Source organism: Bombyx mandarina, chromosome 20 (assembly GCF_030267445.1).
Source record: "Bombyx mandarina strain Sakado chromosome 20, ASM3026744v2".
Lineage (NCBI taxonomy): Eukaryota > Metazoa > Arthropoda > Insecta > Lepidoptera > Bombycidae > Bombyx > Bombyx mandarina.
The window spans coordinates 8,413,235-8,440,398 of NC_143226.1; the positions used below are offsets into that span (position 1 = coordinate 8,413,235).

The 27,164-nt window shown below is 39.2% G+C and overlaps 3 protein-coding genes and 1 pseudogene across 5 annotated transcripts in view; all 4 read right to left on the reverse strand.

The window, feature by feature from the left end:
* LOC149500723 (microvitellogenin-like) overlaps positions 1 to 13,014 on the reverse strand; it is a 29,490-nt gene extending 16,476 nt beyond the window's left edge. Inside the window, exon 1 of the mRNA XM_089736022.1 lies at positions 12,882 to 13,014. Coding sequence (XP_089592148.1) covers positions 12,882 to 12,908 — 27 coding nt within the window. The 5' untranslated portion in view covers positions 12,909 to 13,014. The remainder of the gene's footprint in view (positions 1 to 12,881) is intronic.
* Positions 1 to 27,164, reverse strand: part of Dpp10 (Dipeptidyl peptidase 10) — a 166,174-nt gene that overhangs the window by 59,729 nt on the left and 79,281 nt on the right. For both annotated transcript variants that reach the window (XM_089736021.1, XM_089736020.1), the window contains exons 4-5: positions 26,609 to 26,736; positions 12,882 to 13,108 (exon numbers count right to left, since the gene is read on the reverse strand). In XM_089736021.1, coding sequence (XP_089592147.1) covers positions 12,882 to 13,108; positions 26,609 to 26,736 — 355 coding nt within the window. The remainder of the gene's footprint in view (positions 1 to 12,881; positions 13,109 to 26,608; positions 26,737 to 27,164) is intronic.
* On the reverse strand, positions 132 to 13,016 carry LOC114242456 (microvitellogenin). The gene is made up of 2 exons (XM_089736024.1): positions 12,882 to 13,016; positions 132 to 3,056 (listed from the first exon to the last, which is right to left on the reverse strand). The coding sequence occupies exons 1-2, from the start codon at positions 12,906 to 12,908 to the stop codon at positions 2,259 to 2,261; spliced, it is 825 nt and encodes a 274-aa protein (XP_089592150.1). The 5' UTR covers positions 12,909 to 13,016; the 3' UTR covers positions 132 to 2,258.
* On the reverse strand, positions 6,175 to 9,106 carry LOC114242455 (microvitellogenin pseudogene; annotated as a pseudogene). The gene is made up of 2 exons (XR_016324836.1): positions 8,538 to 9,106; positions 6,175 to 7,561 (listed from the first exon to the last, which is right to left on the reverse strand). The product of XR_016324836.1 is annotated as a microvitellogenin pseudogene (transcript).

The window sequence follows — 27,164 nt, forward strand, 5'->3', positions numbered from 1 at the left end:
ATGTATTTATATTTTTTGCATTGCCGCGCTCGACTTTTTTAATTTTTTTATAGTTTTATAATTTTTGTTTATATTTTTTTACTATATAAATATGTGCATTATTTCTTATTTAGTAATCTGTAAAGTTAGTAGTGTGTGTAGTTAGCTCTTGTTTTCATGTTGTTTTCAAATATATATATTGCTGTAACATGTCATAGTGTGTTATAAGAGATTGCTGTACATGCCTGTAACTGGCTTACATACCAGTACTTAATTTTATACATGTTAATTTTAAGCTTGAATGTTTTGTGTGTATTGCTGTTGGTGTGTCTAAATAAATAAATAAATAAGTAACACAGTATATACGAAGAGTATAGAACAATGATCATTCGGTTAATGAGCGATAAAAATTTTTGACCTTGTATTTAAAAACAGAACAGACTTGCAAACTCGGATATCAGCCGGCAACGAATTCCACGGTCTGACCGCGTGCACAGTAAAGGAGTGAGAATAGAAATTGGTTTTGTGGGAAGGGAATAACAAGACAGAACCGTGGTTGGATCTGCAGGGAGCATCATTATACTGGTTTTTATTGCGTAGGTGAGTATATTTGATCTCACGGGTGACTAGGTATTAAGTGGTTACTAAATCTCTTTTTTTTTTTTATTGCTTAGTTGGATGGACGAGCTCACAGCCCACCTGATATTAAGTGGTTACTGGAGCCCATAGACATCTACAACGTAAACGCGCCACCCACCTTGAGATATAAGTTCTGAGGTCTCAGTATAGTTACAATGGCTACCCCACCCTTCTAACCGAAACGCATTACTGCTTCACGGCGGAAATAGGCGCAGTGGTGGTACCTACCCGTGCGGACTTCCAAGAGGTCCTACCACCAGTGATTACGCAAATTATAATTTTGCGAGTTTGATTTTTATTACACGATGCTATTCCTTCACCGTGGAAGTCACTCGTGAACATTTGTTGAGTACGTATTTCATTAGAAAAATTGGTACCCGCCTGCGGGATTCGAACACCGGTGCATCGCTACATACGAATGCACCGGACGTTTTATCCTTTAGGCCACGACGACTTCTCATAGGCAGCACCACGTGAATGCATTTTAAAATGGCTTATCCACCTTCAAGCCTCTTTTTTTTCGCATAGTAAACAGGCACGATGTAATACGCATTAAAGTCATTACGGTCTTAGATTAAATGACTAAATTGATTTCACATACATGAAAGGCAAATAAAAAAAATCCATATCTATGTATATTTTTATGTATGTATTATTTATTGTAAATTAATAGTTTCAATGTAAAAGTTTTATGTAACTAATTAACTATTTAACGCAATATTTCGACCATTTGGTTTACAATGTCTACGATGTCAATGTTTACAATTTAGAATGTCTTATGGATCCAGTAGTTTCAAACTAGGTGACCCAGGACTTCCCCTACCCTTCTAGAGCAATACAAAGTATGAAATAAGCTTTCCAGTTGTCTAAAGCTCGATCAATCGACTTAGTAGATAAATGTCATATTGTCAAAATCACATCGCATTATTGTGTCTGTATTAATTTAGAAAATAAATTATTGAAGAGAAATCATCATCTGGCCCTAAACTAAGAGATTATGTATTCTATGCGAACCAAAAAGTCTTATAGATACTTAAGTATATACGTTCAAATGAATACAAATTTAAATATTAAACACCCAGACAAAGATACGTCATTACGGATCCTCCCGATCCATTAACGGTGCTTCTAGGTACCACAAGCACCGGTCACCGTTTTCGCCGAACCCGTCGCTCGCAACGAAGGGCTCGGCGAGTAAATTAATCCATAGACAGAGCCCACTGAGTTTCTCGGCCGATCTTCTCGGTGGGTCGCGTTTCCGATCCGGCGGTAGATTCTGCGAAGCACTGCTCTTACTAGGGCCGGTGTTAGCAACACCTCCGGTTTGAGCCTCGAGAGCTCACCTACATGCTAGGGTAAAGCTGAAATAGCCTCTCAAGACTATCAGCACAGGTAAGAAAAAAAAAACAGACAAAGAACAAACAAACTTGTTTACTACACGAATATCTGTATAATGTGAGAATCGAAACCACAACACTCGGCCCAGCACCAATTACCGTTCTGTTCCATTGAAATTAAACAAAAATAAAACAACGGCTTAGGAATGTGACTTTATTGATATCAGTTTTAAAAATTCACAAGAATTTTACGAACAATTTTAATTTTCACTTTCAGTGGTGTAAAGTGTATTTTCAAAACAGTTAGTAAAAGGAAACGATGGACCAGCCGAAAAGCTCTGGCTGGCCATCGACTTCGCCGGCGTTCGAGTAGGCACGTCGGTCTCCTGCACTGTCGGCAGTTCTACTTAGCTTCAAGCCCTGATTGTATTGACGGTTATAGATGTAGAACAGTAATTTGCCGTTAAGCTGGACTGGCTTCAGGTACCACTGATGTCTGCGGGTATCAGCAAAGTTATCTCCGAAAACAGCGTGGTCGTTTTCACCATCAGCATCCACCCCTAGCTTCAAGTATTGCCGACGCCGAATGTTAAAGATCTTGAAGTAAACCCTATTGTCTTCCCAGATAGGTACAAACTTCCAGCTGATGTTCTCGCTTGTCTTATCGCTGCCGTCACCGTATGCGGCCCTGTCGTTTAGTTCGTCGGCAGCACCAGCGAGTTTTAGCGCGAGGTCATCACGAATAGTGATGATTTTAACGAGATTCCCGGAAAAGATCAGTTTGAATTGAGCAGGGAACAGCTCCTTGACAATCTGTTGGCCCTCATCAAACTTCCACAGCTTGTAGGCAAACTCTAAGATATTTCTTTTGCCATCTTCTATGAGTTTGTTGACTGCGTTCACGATGACGTCCCCCCTCGTCTCTCTCTTAAGATGCACGCTAGAAGTTACAGCGGTTCCGTAGTCTTCAGTGTTGACTGCGTCGTAAATAACTTGTAAATACCTGTCACGCGAAGTCACTAAGCTCACGGCGCCAGAATTTCTGGGGATTGCCAGCACACAGATTGCCAACACCAACAAGAGCTTCATAATGTTTATTTCCTGAAAACAAATTGACTCGTCTCTGTTAAACTGTATAAATGGTTGCGGAACCCGGTCCCACTGTAACACCGCGCCACCTATCGTACTTTGACGGAACCAAAAACTTTTCCTGGAATGCCAACAACAACAGCTTAAGATAAAAAGCGGGTGAGTCGTTAAAAAATCTCCCCCCCATTACCACTGACGAAGTTAGAGAAGCGATCCACAACCTCCAACCTAGGAAGGCACCCGGCTCCGACGGCATCCACAACCGCGCGCTAAAATTTTTGCCAGTCCAACTGATAGCAATGTTGGCTACAATTTTAAATGCCGCTATGACGCACTGCATCTTTCCCGCGGTGTGGAAAGAAGCGGACGTTATCGGTATACATAAGCCGGGCAAACCGACAAACGAAACTTCTAGTTACCGTCCGATTAGTCTCCTCTCGACGATAGGAAAAATTTACGAACGGCTCCTTAGGAAACGCCTCTGGGATTTTGTTACCGCGAAAAAAATTCTCATTGACGAACAGTTCGGATTCCGCTCTAAACACTCGTGCGTACAACAAGTGCACCGCCTCACGGAGCACATTCTGATAGGACTAAATAGGCGTAAACAAATCCCGACTGGCGCCCTCTTCTTCGACATCGCGAAGGCGTTCGACAAAGTCTGGCACAACGGTTTAATTTATAAACTGTACAACATGGGAGTGCCAGACAGACTCGTGCTCATCATACGAGACTTCTTGTCGAACCGTTCGTTTCGATATCGAGTAGAGGGAACTCGTTCTCGTCCCCGTCAACTGACCGCCGGAGTCCCGCAAGGCTCCGCGCTCTCCCCGTTATTATTTAGTTTGTATATCAATGATATACCCCGGTCTCCGGAGACCCATCTAGCGCTCTTCGCCGATGACACGGCTATCTACTACTCGTGTAGGAAGATATCGCTGCTTCATCGGCGACTCCAGATCGCAGTAGCCACCATGGGACAGTTGTTCCGGAAGTGGCGAATAGACATCAACCCCACGAAAAGCGCAGCGGTGCTCTTCAAAAGGGGTCGCCCTCCGAACATCACTTCGAGCATCCCACTCCGTAGTAGGCGCGCAAACACCTCCGCCGTTAGTCCCATCACTCTCTTTGGCCAGCCCATTCCGTGGGTCTCGAAGGTCAAATATCTAGGCGTCACCCTCGACAGAGGGATGACATTCCGTCCCCATATAAAAACGGTACGCGACCGCGCCGCGTTTATTCTAGGACGACTCTATCCAATGCTTTGTAGTCGAAGCAAACTGTCCCTCCGCAATAAGGTAACTCTCTACAAAACTTGTATACGCCCCGTCATGACGTATGCAAGCGTAGTGTTCGCTCACGCAGCCCGCACCAACTTGAAATCCCTCCAGGTTATTCAATCACGATTCTGCAGGATAGCCGTCGGAGCGCCTTGGTTCCTTAGGAATGTGGATCTCCACGACGACCTGGAGCTCGACTCTTTTAGTAAGTATCTACAGTCGGCATCGCTGCGCCATTTTGAGAAGGCGGCACGACATGAGAACCCTCTCATCGTAGCCGCTGGAAATTACATACCCGACCCAGTAGACCGAATGGTAAACCGTCGACGTCGCCCAAAGCACGTCATTACGGATCCTCCTGATCCATTAACGGTGCTTTTAGGCACCACAAGCACCGGTCACCGTCCTCGTCGAACCCGTCGCTTGCGACGAAGGGCTCGACGAGCGAACTAACCCATAGACACAGCCCACTGAGTTTCTCGCCGGATCTTCTCAGTGGGTCGCGTTTCCGATCCGGTGGTAGATTCTGCGAAGCACTGCTCTTGCTAGGGTCAGTGTTAGCAACTCTCCGGTTGAGCCCCGCGAGCTCACCTACTAACGTTAGGGTGAAGCTGAAATAGCCTCTCAAGGCTATCAGCATAGGTAGGGAAAAAAAAAGAAAAAAAAAAAAAAAATCTCAGTATAGCTTTGCCGGAATTTGTTAAGGTTAAATTAATAAAAAATGTTGACGATCGTTTTATCTGAACTTTGGATGATGTAATAGTAGCGAGAGAGAGAAAAAATGGTAAATCAATCTTCTAAGAAACTATTTTCTATCAAATAAATAGCACTCACTTCTATGCTTCGCAGTGGTTCGTGTCTGACTCTAAAATGAATACCCATGTAAATTGTGTTTACATTTCCTTATATACCATTTAGACGATCATTTCAAAACATTAAATTTTAATCAGTAGGAGGTCAAATGTTATTATTGAAATACAATAAAAAAACTAAATTGGCGTTTGTAAAAAAAAACATTGATTAGATTTTTTTGTTCACCAATCCGCACACCAAGCGTGGCGACTATGGTTCTTCTTCTTCTTCGTCGCTTTCTTCATTGCTGAAGGTCGTGTCTCTGAAACTTGACCGTTGCCTGTCTCGTGAGCTGTTTCCATCTCGTCCGGTCCTCAGCTGCTCGAATGGCGGTTGCGACTGGCAACCCAGTTAGAGCGGTTACTTGATCACAACAACGGCTAGGTAATCGGCCGCGGGGTCTCTTTCCTTCTACTTTGCCCGTCACAATCACTTTGTCCAAGTTATCTGACATATATATATATACACACATATAGTTGTTATTTCTTATGGTTACATGAATTTAGATGATAAGAGTACTGTGATGATTAACATTAAGGGGTAAGATTCCACCGTCTCTTGAGCGTGTTAAGACGGGCCATTAATACGCAGAAAAAAATCGAGTGGTAAGAAAGAAAAACCTTGAATGAAAAATAAAACCCTTCCATATTCAACGAAAGGTTCTTCTTCGTAACACATACCAGACAACAATACATACATACATAGATGCTGACACCGAAAACCAAAGATCATGGAGTATAGAAATCTAATATCTGTCTAATAACTGTTTTTGAATGTAAATTGTGTTTTGGTGTGCAATAAAGTGTATTCTCTCTCCCTCTCTCTTTCTCTCCCTCTCTCTCTCTGTATTTAATTGGAATTTCGTACTTTTTTTTTGCTTTCAAACCTCCTTTTTTTTATTGCTTAGATGGGTGGACGAGCCCACAGCCCACCTGGTGTTAAGTGGTTACTGGATCCCATAGACATCACAACGTAGACGCGTCACCCACCTTGAGATACAAGTTCCAAGGTCTCAGTATAGTTACAACGGCTGCCCCACCCTTCAAACCGAAACGCATTACTGCTTCACGGCAGAAATAGGCAGGGCGGTGGTACCTATCCGCGCGGACTCACAAGTGGTCCTACCACCAGTAATTACGCAAATTATAATTTTGCGGGTTAGATTTTTATTACACGATGTTATTCCTTCACCGTGGAAGTTAATCGTGAACATTTATTGAGTACGTATTTCATTAGAAAAATTGGTACCCGCCTGCAGGATTCGAACACCGGTGCATCGCTTCAACACGAATGCACCGGACGCCTTATCCTTTAGGCCACGACGACAATGTGTCCGCCCCTAGGGGGAACACGGCGTATGTGGCCCTTGATGGTCTGCAGATGTTGGGAGCAGACCGCGGGCCCAAGGATGTTCGTACAAACAGAGTTTAACCAATACTACCAGGATAAATAGATTTAATACTTTTTACCAGGGTAATTTACATGATCCGAAAAGTTATTAAGACCAGGACATTGGGTAACGTTGAATGGAAATTATAAAACAATATATCAATAGTACTGAATTGAAAATTTATTTACTATAGCTTAGTTGAATTCAGAGATGTGCCAGCCGTAGAGTTCTGGTTGGCCATCCACATTGCCGTAGTGAGAGTACACGATACGGTCTCCATCGCAGTCGACCGCCCTACCGAGCTTCAGGGCCTGATTGAATTTGCGATTGAAAATGTAGAACAAAACATCGCCTTCGAGATTGGCGGGCTTCAAGAACCACTGGTGTCTGTGGGTGTCCGCTACGTCGTCGCCATAAGTACCGTGGTCGCCTTGACTATCTGCATCCGTTCCCACTTTCAGGCTTTGGTGGCGGAAAACGCTGACGATCTTGAAGTAGACCCTGTTGTTATCCCACAAAGGAACAAACTTCCAGCTGACGTTCTCGCTTGTTTTGTCGTTAGCATCGCCATAAGCTGTCCTGTCTTTTTCCGCGTCCAAGTCTTGTCCGAGTTTGATTGCGAGATTGTCCCTTTTAGAGATAATCTTGACAACGCTCTCAGATAAGATCTGTCTGAACTGAACTGGGAAGTGGTTTTTGACGATCTCTTTGGCCTCACCGAACCATAGTTTGTAGGCGTAGTCTAAGACGTTCCTTTTGCTGCCTCTGACGAGTTTCGTGACGGCGTCTTCGATGATGTTTTCTTTCGACTGTCTCTGGAGTTGCAGAGTCTGAGCAAAGGCGGTGTCGAAGTCAGCGGTGAGAATGGAGTTTATGAGTCTCTCCTCTTCGGCGCTGACTGGACCGGAAAGAAAGTCGAGCTCCACTTCTAAAGCAGCGCCGCTGACAGCAAGCACGCACATCGAAAAAACAACCAAGAACTTCATATTGATGCCCTGTTATGCAAGAACGAAAAATTCACATGTTACTCATCATCATCATCATTATCCTGCCCTTTTCCCAGTCACCTGGGGTCGGCGCAACATGTTTTCTCCTTCCATACTCTTCTATCATATACCATTTCTTCGCTCACTCCCCTCTTACCCATATCGTCTTTCACACAATCTATCCATTTCTTCTTAGGTCTACCTCTTCCTCTATATCCTTCCACGTTCATAGCTAACATTGTCTTACCAACCTAATTTTCATTTCGTCTCATTGCATGTCCATACCATCCCAAACGCGCACTCCTCAGCTTCTCTGTCACAGGTGCCACTTTCAGACTTCCTCTAACATATTCATTCCGTATTCTATTCATTCTCGTTACTCCACACATCCATCGCAACATTCGCATCTCGTTACTGTTTACATAAAATTAATTATTTGTAGTTGAACGAAATCTGAGGTTATAACTTTTACAATATAACGTAGATTTTGACCTTCTTTTTTTTGGTGCTTAGTTGGCTTAACTACGGCTGCCTCACCCTTCAAACCGAAACGCATTACTGCTTCACCGCAGAAAAAGGCAGGGTGGTGGTACCTACCCGTGCGGATCTTATATGTATTAGGTTCACGGTAATCAAGAAAACTGCACTGTATATATATATATATATGAAACGTCGAAAATTATAACAACTTATTTTAAACTTCATTCAATTTAAAATGACATATTTTTCAATGACTTGGTCGAGACTTGTCTTTGTAAGACTAGATCCATAAGCAAAGTCGCAAGACGTTTGCTACCAGTAAACCTTGACCTTGACTTGACCTTGTCTCATAGTGTGTAGAGTCCAATAAACAATTAATTCAAAGTTTTTCTAAGCGTTATTTATCATCAGAGGTGCACGCACTGTTAATAAGTTTTAAATATTATCACAAATTGTTAAAATAATTCATTACATTCGTACAGAGTTATTAGTATAAAGCACTTACCGAGTCAGTTCATACCAACGTATGTGACGAGTATTGATATCACATTTGTCTTATATAAAATATTTGGAACCTCTAAAACACGAAATATTCATTATCATTGACGCGGGTCAAATGTCGTTCACTAGTGATAATTTTGAAGCAATTGTGCTTAGAAATCAAATCTATTTTACACAGAAATATAATGATGTGTGACCGATGATTATGAAATCTCTGATAGCATCAAAATCTATTACTATTACTGGTGGTAGGACCTCTTGTGAGTCCACATGCTTAGGTACCACCGCCCTGCCTATTTCTGCCGTGAAGCAGTAATGCGTTTCGGTTTGAAGGGTGGGGCAGCCGTTGTAACTATACTGAGACCTTAGAACTTATATCTCAAGGTGGGTGGTGCACTTACGTTGTAGATGTCTATGGGCTCCAGTAACCACTTAGCACCAGATCGGCTGTGAGCTCGTCCACATACCTAAGCAATAAAAACAATATTAATTAAAAGTTGATTTCCGTCTATCAAGGAGCAGAAAGACTGGCGGTGATAGGGTGACTCTATATTTCTAAATAATTTAATAATAATTAAAGGAGACTGAAACGATTACATACATTTTTGGGCCCGAATGTAACGTGATGAAACTAATATGAATTAATAGATTCAGATTTATCAGTACCTTGCTGAAAATTATAAAAGTTTTCTCAATCTGAGAGCCGAGATATTAAAGATTTAGTAAAAGTTAGGTTATGTTACAATCTCTTTAAATGAGCTGAATAATAACTTATTTATGAATAAGTAAATGTTTATTATATCCATTGGATAATCTTTTAAATGTCATATTATGAATGAATATCAATGATATATATCAGGTATGGAATATGGAATTGCTATCCCACAATTCACACAGCGATCCATAATTTCAACAGTATCCAATGCAACAATTTCAAGTCAAACGTGTGAGCGATCTTCGGTGTCCAGTGTAGAAGCAATTGTCGTACAAGGCTGGCAGAGTTGGAATCCGTAATAATAAAGCAGTGATCGTTGAAAATATAAAAACAGCCCGATAGATACACACTCAAAATGCGTCGAAGTCCGAAGATACAAAACGAGTAGAGCAGAAAAAACCAACAAGCGCCAAAAAATAATTGAAATCGATAATCATATTACTTTGCTAAGTAATAATAGACTTTTCTTCATTTATGTATATAATCGCAATTAAATCCGGCGTATACCGCACTTGTATACAACAAGTATAAATCGCTCATTTAATTACTTTGCATTAATTACCTAGTGCAATGTTTTTCTTTTTATAATCCTGTAATCGATTAATTAAATCGATCACACCTTTATACCGATAAAAACTAACTTTCTCATTTTTCTCCGGTCCCAGAAAGAGGATTGAGGTGATTTTTTATATTCTTATATAAAAAAATATGCCAAATTTTTTAGACTACATTCCAAGTTATTACATTTTTGGCCCACGATTTTCCGTCTCCTTTGTTCCTTTAAATTGCATAACAGATTCTATTGTTAGTTATTTATAAGTTACCTTACAAGTATCTTGAAAATGTCGTAAGCGAAATTCAGGCATCTGTCAAATATCTTGCGTTGCATGATGGCTACCCGCCACAGGAAGTTCATTCTAAAGTTGTTTAGTACGCGGCAGAAATGATCTTTGAAAACGCACTGTGGATAAACGTAGTGGTTTAAACGTTGGCAATTGTTAATTTCTTTTCATTGTTTCATCAGAAAAATTGACGACAACGAGAAAAATAAAGAACGAACAACATATTTTTTTCAATACTTCAAATGTTTAGTTGAACTGCACATGTTTCTTTTATTTGAAGATGATATCTGATTGTAAAAGTCATAATAATATTCTCGGTGTATTTATTCTTAAATCGAGCCGTATTTTATTTCAAAATGTTCAATGTTTAAGGGCATCGATTATGTAAACGATATATTTTTGACGTGACAACGTCTTATAATTCGATGGAGCCGGCTGCACGCACGAAAAAACATGACTCATGCGGCGTTACCTCGCTTTGAGGCGTTCCATTTAAGGCTTGAAGTGCAAGCGAGAGCGCGCAACGAGCGACAAAGAGGCACAATCGGCCTCCGCGTTCGGCAGCGTTTGACATCTGTCTCTCTCCTACTTGAGTGAGCGATGCATCCGCGTGGACAGCTGCTATACAATAATACATTTACATGTTTTCGTCAAGTATGAAGTTCAGTCAAAAGTGAATATCGTGTCAATTGCTTATAGCAACGATAATTGCGGCGATAAAAGTAATGATTCTTTCGATATTAAATATATGTTCAGTGATATATTGTCGAATATTCGTGCTTTCATCATTAAAATAAATAGCATCGGTCCACTAGTGCAGCGATTGTAGGCTATGCTATAATTGACAAAACTATAACAATAAGTTAACAGAACTATTTCACGATGAGTAAAAAACCATTCCATCAGTATTTTCTTATGACGTTGTCACGTTCAACTATCGTCAGTAAACCGACTTTACAGACAACCGATTTTTTTCACTTGAACAAAGGACGTGGGTTAACGAAACAAGAATGAGACAAACTCACAGCAGTATTGAGAAAAGTTTTATATTAATATTATCTTGTATTAATATTATGACGACTTGCACGATCTATTTCGTAGTCACAAGGGATCTTACATGTTCAGCATTCTAAATGCTAATATGTTAGCACTGAGGTGAAAGTAGAAGCAATTCTGGGGGATTATGGTGATGGTGCTGGAGGAAAATGCTGCGGATTCCCTGGACGGCGCATCGGACAAACCCATCAATCCTGGAAGAACTAGGCGTCTCCTTAAGACTCTCCACCATTTGCCTACGTAGGATTTTAGAGTTTTTCGGTCACGTTGCGAGAAAAAAGGGTGACAATCTCGAAAGACTTCTCATCACCGGCAAAGTGGAAGGAAAGAGGCCTAGGGGGCGTAGTCCCATGCGCTGGTCCGATCAGATCAAGACGACTTTGGAATCCAGCATCAATGTCGCTATCCACTGCGCGGAGGACAGAAGTGAATGGAAGAACATAGTCCTGACAAAAGTGCTCAGTAAAGGTCATGACCCTCAGAACTGAGGAATACGACGCATGGAGGAGGATGGTGATGGTGGCTTTTATCGAATACACCTCTACCAAAGGCAATCGATTTTTTCTTTAACATTCCATAATGCTTTTTTTTCCTGTATTATTTTTTTGATCATTGGATTTAAATGGCCACAAAATTATTTAGGCGCAGTTAGTCGAATATTATAGCTATGCAATAATAATAAAAAGAATAACAATTTTAGATGACATCTGTTGGAGATATTGTCAAAAATAGAGGTAGTGAAGAAATTCTCCGAAAAAAAGTTGAAGTCGGAAAAAAAAAATTATGTTTGTTAGATCCCTAATTTTAGGGTTTTTCGCAATAAATTTACGTATTATTTCACAGGTTTTCGGGTGGTCATTTACCGATAGAAGGTATTGTATAATAATTATAATTAAATTTAAATAAATGTATCTTAATAATAAAGATAGTATTATATCAGAACAAATAAAATGGTTAACTCCAAAAGCCTTAACTCACTAATCTTGAAAATATTATATTTACCTCCTTACATCCACATTTTACTTACCTCCAAAACAATTAGGCTTATTAGACTGCATACCAATTGTTTCCAACTTGATTTGCTTCAAAGTCAACGAGCTGAGCGAAGAAATCACGATGGAACACTAAACACATGAGATAATCACACGCACAGACCCCAAATAAAGCAATATTTTCCTAGCGGGGTGCTACTTTGAGAACCATTGACTTTGACCAGAGGTACGGCGAGTATCTAACATTCTCTTTACTCTGGTAATTCTATTTCGCATTTTCTAGCGAAGCGTCATCATACCTTATTGTTATTAAATAAAATTTTCTAAAAACTGCCTTCTCATTGATTACAATGCCACTGTTTCAGGACACAATAACTTTCCCTCGGCTTACCTGTATCTCATCGTATGGTAGACGCTGAGGATCCTATTCATATAAGAGTCACAAAGATGGGAACGGGTGGCGAGTAAATCACTGAACTATAAAATATTTGGACGCTTTTTTCATCAATACTACGACAGCGTAAATGAGTTTAATATCACCAGTTAAATCCACCGATAGTTGGTTTTTGGTCGTAAACAGACGAGATGGATTCCACATTTCAATTACCTAAAGAACGTCAATTCAAGAAATCACCATAATTCAATTTACCGCATGTTCTATTTTCCAATAAAAATTCACACACAAAGGTTTATATCGAAGCGAAAATATGCTGATATTCTTACTAACGATTCAAAGCTCTTACCTTCGTACAGCCAATCGGGTACACCATTGTGAATGGTACCGGGTACGCCGGTGTCCGTAACCCGATACCCAGTGGAAGATCTCGGCGCCGGGCGGTAGTATATATCGTAGTCTTTCACGGTGATCAGCCCGTGACCCTTAGGAGTCCACGCGGCTAAGAGAAGAGCAGGGCCCTCGGTGATAACGCCTCCCACTTCATCCGGCAGCGGCGTGAGGGGATACGCTTCACTGCAAAAGACGTTCGATTACTTATGACGTTTCTGCTTGAAGAACGCCAAGAAAGGCGTCTTTTACTTGTGGTAAGATATCTTATGAGTCCGCACGGGTAAATGCAACCAGCCTGCCTATTCCTGTCTTGAAGCAGTAATATGTTTCGGTTTGAAGGGTAGCGGTTGTTCAAAATTCAAACTTAGAACTCAGGTCTCAAGGTTTTTTTTAGCGTTAGCATTTGTGTTGTTGATGTTTATATGCTTCGATAACCACTATACATTAGGTGGGCCATGAGTTCGTCCATCAATGTAAGCAATAAAAAAACAGAACAGTGAAATTAGACTCGACTAGATTAAGCTTTACTGTACATCATGTATGAAGCTTAGTGGCAAACCCGGATCGCTTTGTTATCTGATCACTTTGCTTGACTACTTGCATATTTCCGTGAATATAGGGATTGGATCCCGAATAATCGACGAATAGTGAATACGCGAATGCAGGAAGCGCGAATAAGGAGTTTTACTGTATTTAGAGACTGGATTACATTTTTCTGAATACCAAGTATGAAGTTTAGCGACAGTCCCGGATAATTTTGCTTCATACATAGTGTACAGTAAAGTGTACTCTAGTCGAGTCAAATCTCACTCTTGTGGTTTTTTATTGCATAGGTACATATATAGAATTCTCTCCCCTTTACCCTTCGAACGGCAAGTCACAAATATCGTCCACTTGTGCTCATAAAAACGGGATGTACGATTTTGAGAAACCACTGAGGGTTTGTATTTATATCATACTAGCGACCCGCCCTCGCTTCGCTTCGGAAACATTAAAACACACATGAAACCAAAAAAATAAAATAAAAAAAAATAAAAAAAAAGTAGCCTATGTTCATCAGGGACAATGTCGGCTTCTAATGGAAAAATAATTTTTCAAATCGGTCCAGTAGTTTCGGAGCCTATTCGAAACAAACAAACAAACAAATCTTTCCTCTTTATAATATTAGTATAGATAAGTTTATTAAAATTATTATTTTCTTATAAGTACTTAGAAGAGATAATATGTATAATTCCATTAATAATCTGTTTACCAACACAAATCTATTTCTGTATATAATTTGCCTTACTTATGGCGAACTCTGTTGCTGTCAAATGCAATAGAAAATTTATTGTAAATGCTGACCTTGAGACTTAAAGTGAAAATTAATGGTATATAAAACCTAGAGAACCTTAGATGAAAATGTCTCTCGGAGAGTAGCTATTATAGAACACGAGATATTATTAGTCAGATGCCCGAATCTCGCTAACGACATTTTCAAGATAAGCTTACATACTAGTATATATAAGTATCGAAGCATTCGCACCGTCGTTCTACGGAGCAGTATCAAGCGCTCCGTGGAAGATCTTCCCTTTATCGTCATCTCCAGATACTTTTCAAAAGATACTATACTGAGACCTTAGACTTTATATCTCAAGGTGGGTGGCGCATTTACGTTGTAGATGTCTATGGGCTCAAGTAACCACTTAACACCAGGTGGAATGTGAGCTCGTCCACCCATCTAAGCAATAAAAAAAAAACACGTGTGGCACTCGGAGACTGCCGTGGTAAAGCTATTGCATAGCATTTTTTATCAACTTATGCAATTATAAATCGACAATAATAATTTAATATTAAAACAACAATAAAATAAGACCACACTATATTTATAAACATTAACAAAAGCAAAAAATTAACTGTCCCCTTCACACTCATAACCTAGACCGCGCGAGGGAGAGATGGGCAGACTTTTCATGATGTGCATGCGGCAGTGCGACGTCACGCCGCGCGCTTATTCCGCCCGCGATAGAAGCTATGCAATAGCTTAAAAATATACGAATATGGAATCCCAATCATGTCGAGTAACATTAATAATTCACCCTCATCATCATAGTTTCATTTTAACACAGTCAATTTCGTAGTTGTTCAAAGCATTCTCTGATATTCAGAGAATATTGGGTACAATAACATCCTGGCACAGGAGAATTCCACGCATAAGGCCTCAATTGGAAGTGGGTCAGTATTTAAAGTGAAATATGTTTTATAAGATAGAACGTATGTATGACAGTTTAGATTTAATGTTATAAGCTACATTCGTAATAACTAGTATCGTTTTTATAATAATACTAGCTGTACCCGTCCGCTTCGCTGGGCATTTAAAATTAACATTATTATTTCTCACCCCCACAAAGATTCTCATCATTAACGCCCCCGCAACGTGTGTATGGAGACCAACACTCATATAAATATTAGCCTATCCATTAAGTACATGTATTTTCTGCATGGATACCAAGTTTCACGTCAATAGGATGCATGGTTCAGTAGTTATAACGGAACATCTGTACAAACCACTGTAGATTTATATATTAGTATAAATGTTTTACTAGAGTGGCACGCAGTGGCTTTGCTATGCTCTTGACATTGACATCCATGATGGTGACCTTTCACAATCTGGCGGACGGTATGTCGTTTTTACCAGACTAGGTCCAAAAACGCAAAAAATTAACAAAATGTTTAAATGAAAAATATAAAACATGGCCTAAAGGACTCTGCGACTGATCTGTTACTTGATTTCGAGTGCCCATAATATGCAGAGTTCGAATTCCACAGACGGTTCGTCATCGTCATCATGTACCGATTTACCACCCCCAATTTTTAGAATGGGATTTCGAAGTGACCCAAAAAAGGCAAAAAAAATCCTATATTTTTAGCCGCGTAGCAGCCTTGTGTTCCTACTGACGACTAGACCAGATATAAAATAATACTATTGAAGCTCCAACCATATGTATATGTATATACGTAGGAAACGGCATTCAGGCTTTGGTGTCCATAAGTTCCCTTACGCACTTATCCTACATACAATGTAGAATAGTTACACTACGCCATCGTTAAGCTGCTACGATGATTTAATGATTACGTGCTACGCAGCTACGTAGCTACAGCGATACTTATAATAAACGCGCTACGCAGTTACTTTGCTACTACGATACTTATGCCCGGTTCCAAAAAATAACGAATCGTCATTGTATTATAACAACTAATCGTAATCATGCTACCAATACGTAGGCGTATATTAGCGTTCCACAACTATTTTACTTGCCGCGTTACCTACGAGCATCCGTCGGCGCGCTGCTTACTAACGAATCCCTCTGCGTTTCGTTAATGCAAATGATTGTGTCACAAAGATCCTTTAGAAATAAAACTCTTTTCAAAATACATAAGTTTTTATTAGTATTTTTTAAACGGTTTTATTTAGCTCGACCTGTACGGAATTTGTTTTTTATTTATTTGGGTCAAAATTAGAAATTGAAATTTAAGCACCTTCCCATTGTCAGATTGATCTGAAATTTGGTACACACATTTAATTTAGATGACAATACAATATAATAAAATCAATGACATTATAAATCTAAGATGGCCGCCGATACAAAATGGCGGATTACATATTTTTCCTTAAACCCCTCAATATGGGTATCAAATGAAAGGGCTACACTAGTAAAACACGATGATTATGTCAAAATTTAAAATTCAAGATGGACGCCGTTCCAACATGGCGGACTAGGTACATATTTTTCCACAACCACCACAATATGGGTATCAAATAATAGGACTACACTAGCAGAATACTGTCATTATGTCAAAATTTCGTATTAGGTGTTACAAGTTACAAAATGGCGTATTAGGTGGGGGCATGATTAGTCGTGTCGAGAACAGTTGCGTCCAAGATTGTGTGACGTTAGAGGGGCAGATAAAAAAAAATAGGTAATTAGATACCTCGTTAGTAAGCGGTAGCTATACCACCCAAATGTAATGTCGTCAGCGCTTCCCCCTCAAGATTGGGCGCATCTTGTTGTATATAAAGCCTTGCCCCTTTGCTGGACTTCTGGCGGGGTCGACCGTCAAAATGCCCCTTAATCGTGGGAACAACATGGTAACAATAAATAAAAAAGCAAACAAAAATAAAAATCGGTAAAAAAACCAATCTTGAGGGGGAAGCGCTGACGACATTACATTTTTACCCACCCTAATGCCATACAGTCCTCGGCACGTTTTAACCTATTACCTTAACTTGGGTGGTATAGCTACCGCTTACTAAGGAGGTATCTAATTACCTATTTTTTTTTATCTGCCCCTCTAACGTCACACAATCTTGGACGCAACTGTTCTCGACACGACTAATCATGCCCCCACCTAATACGCCATTTTGTAACTTGTAACACCTAATACGAAATTTTGACATAATGACAGTATTCTGCTAGTGTAGTCCTATTATTTGATACCCATATTGTGGTGGTTGTGGAAAAATATGTACCTAGTCCGCCATGTTGGAACGGCGTCCATCTTGAATTTTAAATTTTGACATAATCATCGTGTTTTACTAGTGTAGCCCTTTCATTTGATACCCATATTGAGGGGTTTAAGGAAAAATATGTAATCCGCCATTTTGTATCGGCGGCCATCTTAGATTTATAATGTCATTGATTTTATTATATTGTATTGTCATCTAAATTAAATGTGTGTACCAAATTTCAGATCAATCTGACAATGGGAAGGTGCTTAAATTTCAATTTCTAATTTTGACCCAAATAAATAAAAAACAAATTCCGTACAGGTCGAGCTAAATAAAACCGTTTAAAAATGCTCTACGCGTGGTAGTTTTGACAGCTCACTGACATTCTCCATACAAAACGCAGTACGAACCGTTATGTTAGCCCTCCCATCCGTTAGTAGCAAGTCATCAGTAATTTTAAAAACGAGTCGTTTTTATAGGAACTATTTTGTCCTACGATTCGTAGATATTGTAACGGATCGTAATATAAAACGATTCGTTTTTTGGATATTGGAACCGGGCGTTAATGTATAGGCGCTACGTAGCTACGTAGCGGCGATGCTACGACGCTACGTAGCGACAACGACACTTATAATTTACGTGCTACGCAGCTACTTTACTCCTACGATACTTAATGTATAGGTGCTACGTAGCTACGTAACAGCGATGCTATGACGCTACGCTATACATAATTTTTACGCCGAACAAAAGGTGAAATGGAAACAGTAAGAAACAATGCCTTTGTTTACTTGCTTTTACAGTATTCAATACATTAACACAATACCTTTATTGTGGATATCGTTTACACTTGTCCATTTTTGTTGCTGCTTGGATATTTTTTTTGAATAGGCGAGTTCATTCTATAGACCTATTTTGCTAACCAATCAAACAATGCTTTGATTTTAGAAGCGTCGAATAGAAATTGCTATCGGCAGGCTACCTCCGATTTAAAAGAGCGACAACAATCATATGCCAGGTGAGTTGTATATTCCCTTAAACTTTAAACATAACATCTTGGTTATTGTTGAGTAAACACATTATTTTTTGTATTTTTTTGTACGGGTATGTTGTTGCTGCATAGGGCAGTGTGGGAAATTTCAGTCATCTAAAAAACTTGGTGTGATTTTGTAAATCCTTCCTATTTTACCGCTTGATTTGTTCTTTTAGGATAGATTAACCTTAACTTATTAAAAGCTGTATTTAGATAGTTAGGTATATGTGTGAATAAATTTAATTGAATAAGCTTCGTTCTTTAAGAAGGAATTCTACGATTTACTTTGAATTTCATGAGTCGTAGACATAATTCAATCAAACCAGTTTTCGTGGTCACGGATGAATAAAATATTTTTATTTGCGCGTAGGCATTTACGTTGTAGATGTCTCCGGTAACCACTTAACACCAGGTGGGCCGTGAGCTCGTCCACCAATCTAAGCAATAAAAAATAAATCTGGGAAGTAATATGATGACAATAAAGTAAAATGATTTAATGACAACAAAGAAAAGTGAGATTTAATCGTAAAGGTAGATTTAATTTTAAAAAATCCGCTTAAATGCTGAAATCATTAAAGGGTGATTAATTAAATAACAAGTTTAACAATATTTACTATGTGTATGTGCATTACTATAATTCTCATGTTGTATTTGTTATTTTAGCTGTTCTACACACACACACTCATCACTTTTAATTATTATTCTCATAATCCTCTCGCAGGTCTGCTCGAAGAGATTTCTTAAAGAAATAAGCAGTGCCTTTGTACATAATTTTCCTATTACTCTGTACTGTGTCTTCTTTTTTGTGTGTACATAAATAAAATGAAATAAAAATAAATAAATCAAATTCGTTAATAAACGAGAGATATCTTCGAAGCGACAGTTAAACCATTTGGACAGCTAATAGACAGCCAGTTAATCGGGTATACGAATTGTTACGGTACGCTTAAACTATCTGAACAGATTTATCCGATTGCAAGGGTCAGGTGTTTTCAAACTGCCGATTAACCGTGTACCCTGAGGCTTAGCGTTGATCACAGACAAGACTAAAAGGACGAAACTCGAGACAGTTACATTTAATATAACTAGAGGTCCCGCAGTAGTCGAAATTCGACTATAATTAATTAGAATTGTAAGTTTGTACACTATTATGATTGTATAATCTTCTATAATCTCAAATTTCGCCAAGGCTACACTATAAAATAATATTAATAATCAAAAACAATATTTAATCTATTCTCAATTTGACCACAGACGTCAAGAACAAAAGTTTGACAATAAATAGTGTGCATGCGTGTGTGCGTCAAATACATGGTATGTAGTGTGTGTAATGTTTTCTTTGTTGATTTAATGTATCTTTTATGCATTATTAAAAAAAAAATTAGCATTGTGCACTTCTTCTCTATATTCTCTACTAGCGACCCGCCCTCGCTTCGCTTCGGAAACATTAAAACACACATGAAACCAAAAAAATAAAATATTTTTTTTTTTTTTAAAAGTAGCCTATGTTCATTAGGGACAATGTCGGCTTCTAATGGAAAAAGAATTTTTCAAATCGGTCCAGTAGTTTCGGAGCCTATTCGAAACAAACAAACAAACAAATCTTTCCTCTTTATAATATTAGTATAGATTAGTATAGATAAGTATGGAAAATTTCATACTCCTCCGCCCGCGCAATTTTCGTAAAAAGGGATACAAAGTTTTTGCTTCACGTATTAATATATAGATGTTTCAGTTTTACTATACGGCCTTTTGTATCGGACTAAAATAGCACCGGCCTATATTTTCCCGTGAATTTCACCTTTGGATGTCAAAGACAAAGGGAAGATCTTTCCCCGAGGGGGTGAAATGTCCCGGTAGACCGATGCTCCGAAATTTTTATTTTAAGACAGAAGCTTCAATTACACCAGGGTAGGGTTTGTTAACCGCTGACAGAGCGCCCGCGTATGTCCAAAGAAGATTTAACAGTTTAAGGGTAGCAGTTTCACGTCTGCATCTACTACTGGGTCGTAATCACGGCCCACTGAGAATATCTGCCGAAAAGCTCACTGGGCATGTTTTCAACCCAGCACTAATATCGAGAATGCCGCCACCAGTTTCTAGACATTCTATTTAAAAACCGAAACATTTAGCTGGCTCGCTGCATGAATACACAAAACAACCTGTCACTAGTAAATATCTGTTATTAATGTAGTAACTATATTGATATTGCAATCGGAGAAGGCATTTTCGTTCATTACATACTCCGCTGAATTCTAAGGGGTAGGATCCCTTAGACACTGCGAAGCAGTGCTGTTGCTAAGACTAGTTCTAGCAAATTCTCTCAAGTTGAGCTTGTGAGGTCACCTTCCCATCCGGGCGTAATAGGAATAGCCTTTTAGACTACCAGTGAATAGGTAGGGAAACAAGGTGAGAAACTCGCCTTTATATGACACCCACTTTTTATATGATATTGATCGCTTTTTTTTATTGCTTATATGGGTGGACCAGCTCACAGCCCACTTGGTGTTAGGTGGTTACTGGAGCCCATAGACATCTACAACATAAATGCGCCACCCATCTTGAGATATAGCTCTAAGGTCTCAGTATAGTTACAACGGCTACCCCGCCCTTCAAACCGAAACGCATTGCTGCTTCACGGTAGAATTAGACGGGTAGTGGTACCTACACGTGCGGACTCATAAGAGGTCCTACCAATAGGTGCATTTTTACCAAACTTCATTGAATATCCCGCTAGTTCGATCTGAAGATCTCATCGAAATCCGTGTAGCGATATCGGAGTCTATAGAGAACATATACACATCGACTTTTATATATATTTAGATAACCTTTATAATTCGCTGATGTAGCGTTATTTTAAGGTCCAGACGTGTAAAGGTCGAGGTAGACGCTACGAAAACTCCAGAAAGGACAAAGGCGTGTTTAACATTACCCAAGCATGATTACGTTAACACGAGTGAACGCTGTGTGGGCATGTAAAACAACCTTAATTACTTATGTATGCCTCGGCGAAGGCGAAGGAAAACCATAAAAGTTTAAATGTTTTGGGAACGGCCGCACTTACGCGTCAAGGGTATATTTGTTGGACGTAATAAAATAAAAACATACTGTATAGAATCTTCTTCCGTATCCGAAATATCCTTCAAGGAAAAGCTGCAAGCAAATGTTTTTTTCTAATGTGCCACATACTTTTTAAAGATAATAAAATAATTTCCAGTGAAAACAGACTTCAGAACAAAAAAAATTCAGACTTCAGAAGAGAAAAATTCAGAACAAAAACAGTGTCAATCTTCTGACCTAAATCAATCACTTCTAAAAAAAATCATATCTATACATTCTTCGTGCGTCACGCTTCGTAAAAAAAACACAAACAAACAACAAACACACTTTCACATTTACAACAGCATCAAGTTTATAAAATTAAATTATGTACATATTAGACGATAGATAACACAATACTCGAATGTGTATATGCAATATGTAAATTATATCTTAATCGTATCTGACGACAAGAACATGGAACGGAAAATTCTAAATGCTAGTTTAAAAGATTTTGTTCTTTTTCTTCTTCTTCTTAGTCGAATGCTTCATTGCTGAAGGTCGTGTCCTTGAAAGCCCTTCGTGGCTCTTTGTACCCTCAGCTTTCTTTTGCTTCGGTTTTCGGCTTCTCTCAGGGCGTTCGCAACAGAGAGTCCAGTGAGCGCAGTTATCTGATCCGACCAACGGTTTGGTGGCCGGCCGGCGGGTCTTTTCCCTTCTACCTTGCCCACCACAATCAATCTTTCAAGGTTGTCTGGTGGCCGCCGAGCAATATGACCAAAGTAACCAAGAACCTTCTGGTAGCAAATCGTCGACAGTCTCGTTTCTATACGAAGTTTTTAAGATTTCATTATTTACATATAAACAACTCATTAATCTAGTCGTGGTCACCTTCACTTCTATTCTACGGGGTTCAAACTTCGTCTAAGTCGCCATTTATTTGTCAAATAAAAGATTAATGTTGTTTATTTAAGTAGGCCTTTCGAAATAGTCATGAATTCACCACCAGTTCGAAATACAGTTTCACGACTGTAAAAAATCGGCAATGTTGCTTGAAGACTTACTCTTTTTCAATAAGTACGTGGCTACAAACAAAATTTGCTAAGTTAATCAAATTCAAGAGAGAGAACTTGCTATCATTGACCATTGGCAGTGCTTCGCTGAATCTACCACCGGATCGGAAACGCGACCCACTGAGAAGATCCGGCGAGAAACTCAGTGGGTTTTCTCAATGGGCTAATGGGATTTCTCATATCGCGTAAGTCGAATTTACCCCGACCCGACAAACTACACGAGTCGGCCAAACCGTGCGTATTGTGTGGTAATTAATTATTAAAGTACGAACGACTCGCAAAGTACGCCCGAGGCCAAAAGTAGTTCCGATTTTTGTAGTGGCCTATTTTTTTTATAAACAACTTGATTGAGCAGTCGTTTTCACGCCTTACTTCACCTCACCTCGCCTGGATTAATACTCGGCGGTTAACAGAGCCAATAAACATAATAAAAAACAAACGTGTGGCACTCGGGAACTGCCGCGGTAAAGCTATTGCATAGCATTTTTTATGAACTTATGCAATTATAATTAGACAATGATAATTCAATATTAAAACAATAATAAAACAAGATCACGCTATATTAAACATTAATAAAAGCAAAACCTTAACTGTCCCCTTCACACTCATAAGCTAGACCGCGCGAGAGAGAGATGGGCAGACAACACTACACAAGCGCAACGTGTGAATATGTTGAACGCGAGCTACATGGTAGGCGGAGTGAGGGGTGTTAGGTTTTTTTTCGTTACGGAATTTCATGATTCGGTCGCTGTGGTCAAGGCCCACGATAAAACGGGTAACAACTTTGCAGGAAACAAATAGAGTGGTGAACAGAAGTAAACTGTTAATAACCTGCTGATAGAGTATCTTGTGAGTCTGCAAGGGTAGGTAGCTCCACCGTGCCTGCAGCGAAGCATTATTACGTAACGGTTTGCAGCTTGGGATAATCATTATACTATATGATTGAGAGGTGAGCCTCCTGTTTTTATGGGGAGAGGCGGCATTAACATGATGACTATGGACTCTGATATGCACTTAATACTAAGTAGATCGGTTACTGGTGTAAATAATAATAATAATAAACTTATCACTTCAGACGCAGATTTATAATCAGTGTTTTCTCTAAGATCTACTGACTACCACCAGGGCGAAGATACGCGCCTTAGCTGCATTTAGAGCCACTAAAAAGTATAACACAAATAAGCTGCAGCTATTAAAACTGATGTTATGTACACGTAACCGCATTAAAACTTAAACAGTAATAAATTTGCGCGGCGCTAGTTTTAATGTAATCACCGCAATTCATAGTGCACTGCAGTCCGTTTACGATAAAATAAAACTTTTTAATCAAACCGGCTGTGTGCACAGAATAATTAAATGTAGAATGTTTGTTTTTTTTAGAGCATAACATGCCGTGTTATGCTACTGTTGTCACTATGCACTTTCGCACTATGTTAACTATGCTAAAGAAATTCTGTCGTTCAAATATGATTAATTTATAAAGTACGATTGGAATACTCTTATCGAGCGATGCCACTGTGCCGATATTCAAATTCCGCAGTCATGTACCGATTTTTCTAATGAAATACGTACTTATAACTCCCAAGATAAAGAAATAGTATCGTGTAATAACATCAATTGTATTGAGCGTATTTAATTGGCGATTGAGAGATACATGTTAAGTCTTGAAGTACTTGGTCAGTGTAAGTTAGCATCTTTCATGTTTTTAATGTCTATGGGCACGGTAATCATTTACCTGTGAGTTCGTTTGTTTATCTGTTTAGGTAACAATAAAAAAAACTATCATTAATTATTCGTCAATAATACTGGTTGTACGACCTCTTCTCCTCATGGATATTCTTGTGGATATTTATTTCGCAATGCATTTAAATGATCAGGATATGGTTGTCCTGTGAGGGCTCGACAAACAAGCTGTATTAAAATAGCATTAAAAATATTACACATTTGCAGTTGCATATTCTATGTTATATGCTCTGAATATTTTAAATTAACAAATGTTTTTAGTTCTGTAGCTTCGTTACATTGTGTAGCAGCTCTTAATTAGCTTAGTTACAATTATTAGTTAGCGCTGTGAGTTTTTGCGGAATCATAATTTATTTTTGGAACGAAGTTCCTTATGGGAGGATGCGGAGGGGTAACCTAACCGGGAAAAAACGTCCGTAACGTAAGATTTTTATTAGTAATACACACAGTGTACGACCTAACTTTGTAATAACGTGGTATTGACCACGATCTCAGAGCGTTCGTTTGCGCAATACACTAACTCTTATGCAAGCAACCGTGAATGAAATGTACCACAATAAGTTCGCACGTTACCGAATGACCGTGGGTTATTGCGAAACCTCCAGTTTTATTTTCTTTATACCTCGAATAGAACTTAAAATTAATATTTTATAATAAGGAACTTCGTTCCTATCCGGTGTCCCACGACACCACACAACTTTTTTTATTTGTGTAATATATCATTGTGTGTTAATAAGTATTTTTAGTATATTTTTATGATTCGATCTCAAATATTTTTCATCTGTGCACGTGGACATCTACAATGCAAATGCTGCCGCTCATTTTAAGACACGAGTTGTAAACCCTATGTTTTAGACAATACAGTCGGTGTTCCAACTTTCAAACCAATTGAAATTGAAACGCATCAATTCTTTTTCGTGTATTATTTATCGAGTAACTCCCGATATAACCACTCATCTATGCTATCGGGAAGAGTTTTGATACACCCCGTATATTATAGGGCTGAACCCGCCCGAGTTTTATCAAACCGTTTTCTTTATTTCCCACGGGGCATCATGTAACTTGTTAAATTAATATTTACCACCTTTCATAGTGGAAAGGGATGTATTGGGAATATTCTTGTTGACGAGTTTTATTATACTACTAGCTTTTGCCCGTGACTTGGTCCGCGTGGAATAGTTAGTTACTTGGGCATAACGCTAAATTTTACCTGCGACTTCATTTACATAGAAAGAAAAAAAAAAACCATTTTGAAAGATTATTTATTGGTGCTCCGTTTGTATTGGACTTAGCGTGATGTTATATAGCCTATAGTCTTTCTCGATAAATGAGCTATCTAACACTGAAAGAATTTTTCAAACCGGACCAGTAGTTCTTGAGATTAGCGCGTTCAAACAAACAAGCTCTTCAGCTTTATAATATTAAGTATAGATAACCACTTCTACTTTATTGTTTTAATTGGTTAAAAGTGAGTTTTCGCCGCACTCATATAAGATATTTCATTATATTTGTTAGACTGTTTTGACTGAGTCGGTGTTGCAGTAGTAATTACTGGTGGTAGGACCTCTTGTGAGTCCGCACGGGTCGGTACCACTACCCTGCCTGTTTCTGCCGTGAAGCACTAATGCGTTTCGGTTTTAAGGGTAGGGCAGCCGTTGTAACTATACTGAGATGGTACATTATTGAGTTAGTTGGTGTGAAGTATTATATTATTCAATTGGCCTCGATTTGGCTTCGAGACCTGGTATTAATTTAATTATTAGCTCACATTGTGTATTTGTATAGAATTCTAGTTCGGGATTTAGTATGTTCGGGTGTTTGTTCAAAATCACACAACATAATATACATACATTATATTATTTTATATCATACATGTCGTCGACGTCGTCATACGAAGTCGTCGTGGCCTAAAGGATAAGACGTCCGGCGCATTCGTATGTAACGATGCACCGGTGTTCGAATCCCGCAGGCGGGTACCAATTTTTCTAATGAAATACGTACTTAAAAAATATTCACGATTGACTTCCACGGTGAAGGAATAACATCGTGTAATAAAAATCAAACCCGCAAAATTATAATTTGCGTAATCACTGGTGGTAGGACCTCTTGTGAGTCCGCACGGGTAGGCACCACCGCCCCGCCTATTTCTGCCGTGAAGCAGTTATGCGTTTCGGTTTGAAGGGTGGGGTAGCCGTTGTAACTATATGAGACCGTAGAACTTATCTCAACGTGTGTGGCGCATTTACGTTGTAGATGTCTATAGGATCCAGTCCACCCATCTCAGCAATAAAAAAAAAGGTAATACTCACGTGGTCAGTATGTCGTAGACAGTGTATCTAGCGATGTAGGAGTGTCGGTGGAGTTTTCGAATATTCTGAGCGAGTAGCAGGAACCGTCTGTCAGCGGATACTGTGAACGTTGCCGGTTCTAATACTCTCTGTAACAATATAAACCTATTTATTTATTTATTCAACTTCATGCACAAAGGTACAATGGCGGACTTAATGCGTGAGGCATTCTCTAACAGTCAACCAAAGGTAGTGCAGAGTAAATAGTGGTAGGTGCGATGAAATTTATATTAAATTATAAATCACACCTCCCGCCATCGGAGCAGAGTTCATCCATATTATCAGGAACCGCTGCGTTCATCGACAGTGCGTTTCCAAAGATATTTTTTGCCACGTACCATCCGGCTTTGGAATGAACTCCCCTCCACCGAGTTTTCCGAGCGCTATGACATGTCGTTCTTCAAACGAGGCTTGCGGAGAGTACTCAATGGCAGGCAGCGGCTTGGCTCTGCTCCTGGCATTGCTGACGTCCATGAGCGACGGTGACCACTTACCGTGGGCCGTATGATCTAGGAGT

What these genes read in the sequence shown, in the direction of transcription:
- LOC114242456 (XM_089736024.1), bottom strand. Translation starts at nt 12,908, where the DNA reads ATGGTGTACCCGATTGGCTGTACGAAG. An exon ending in ACCCGATTGGCTGTACGAAG is followed by an intron (nt 3,057 to 12,881) that starts GTAAGAGCTTTG and finishes ATTTGTTTTCAG; the next exon opens with GAAATAAACATTATGAAGCT.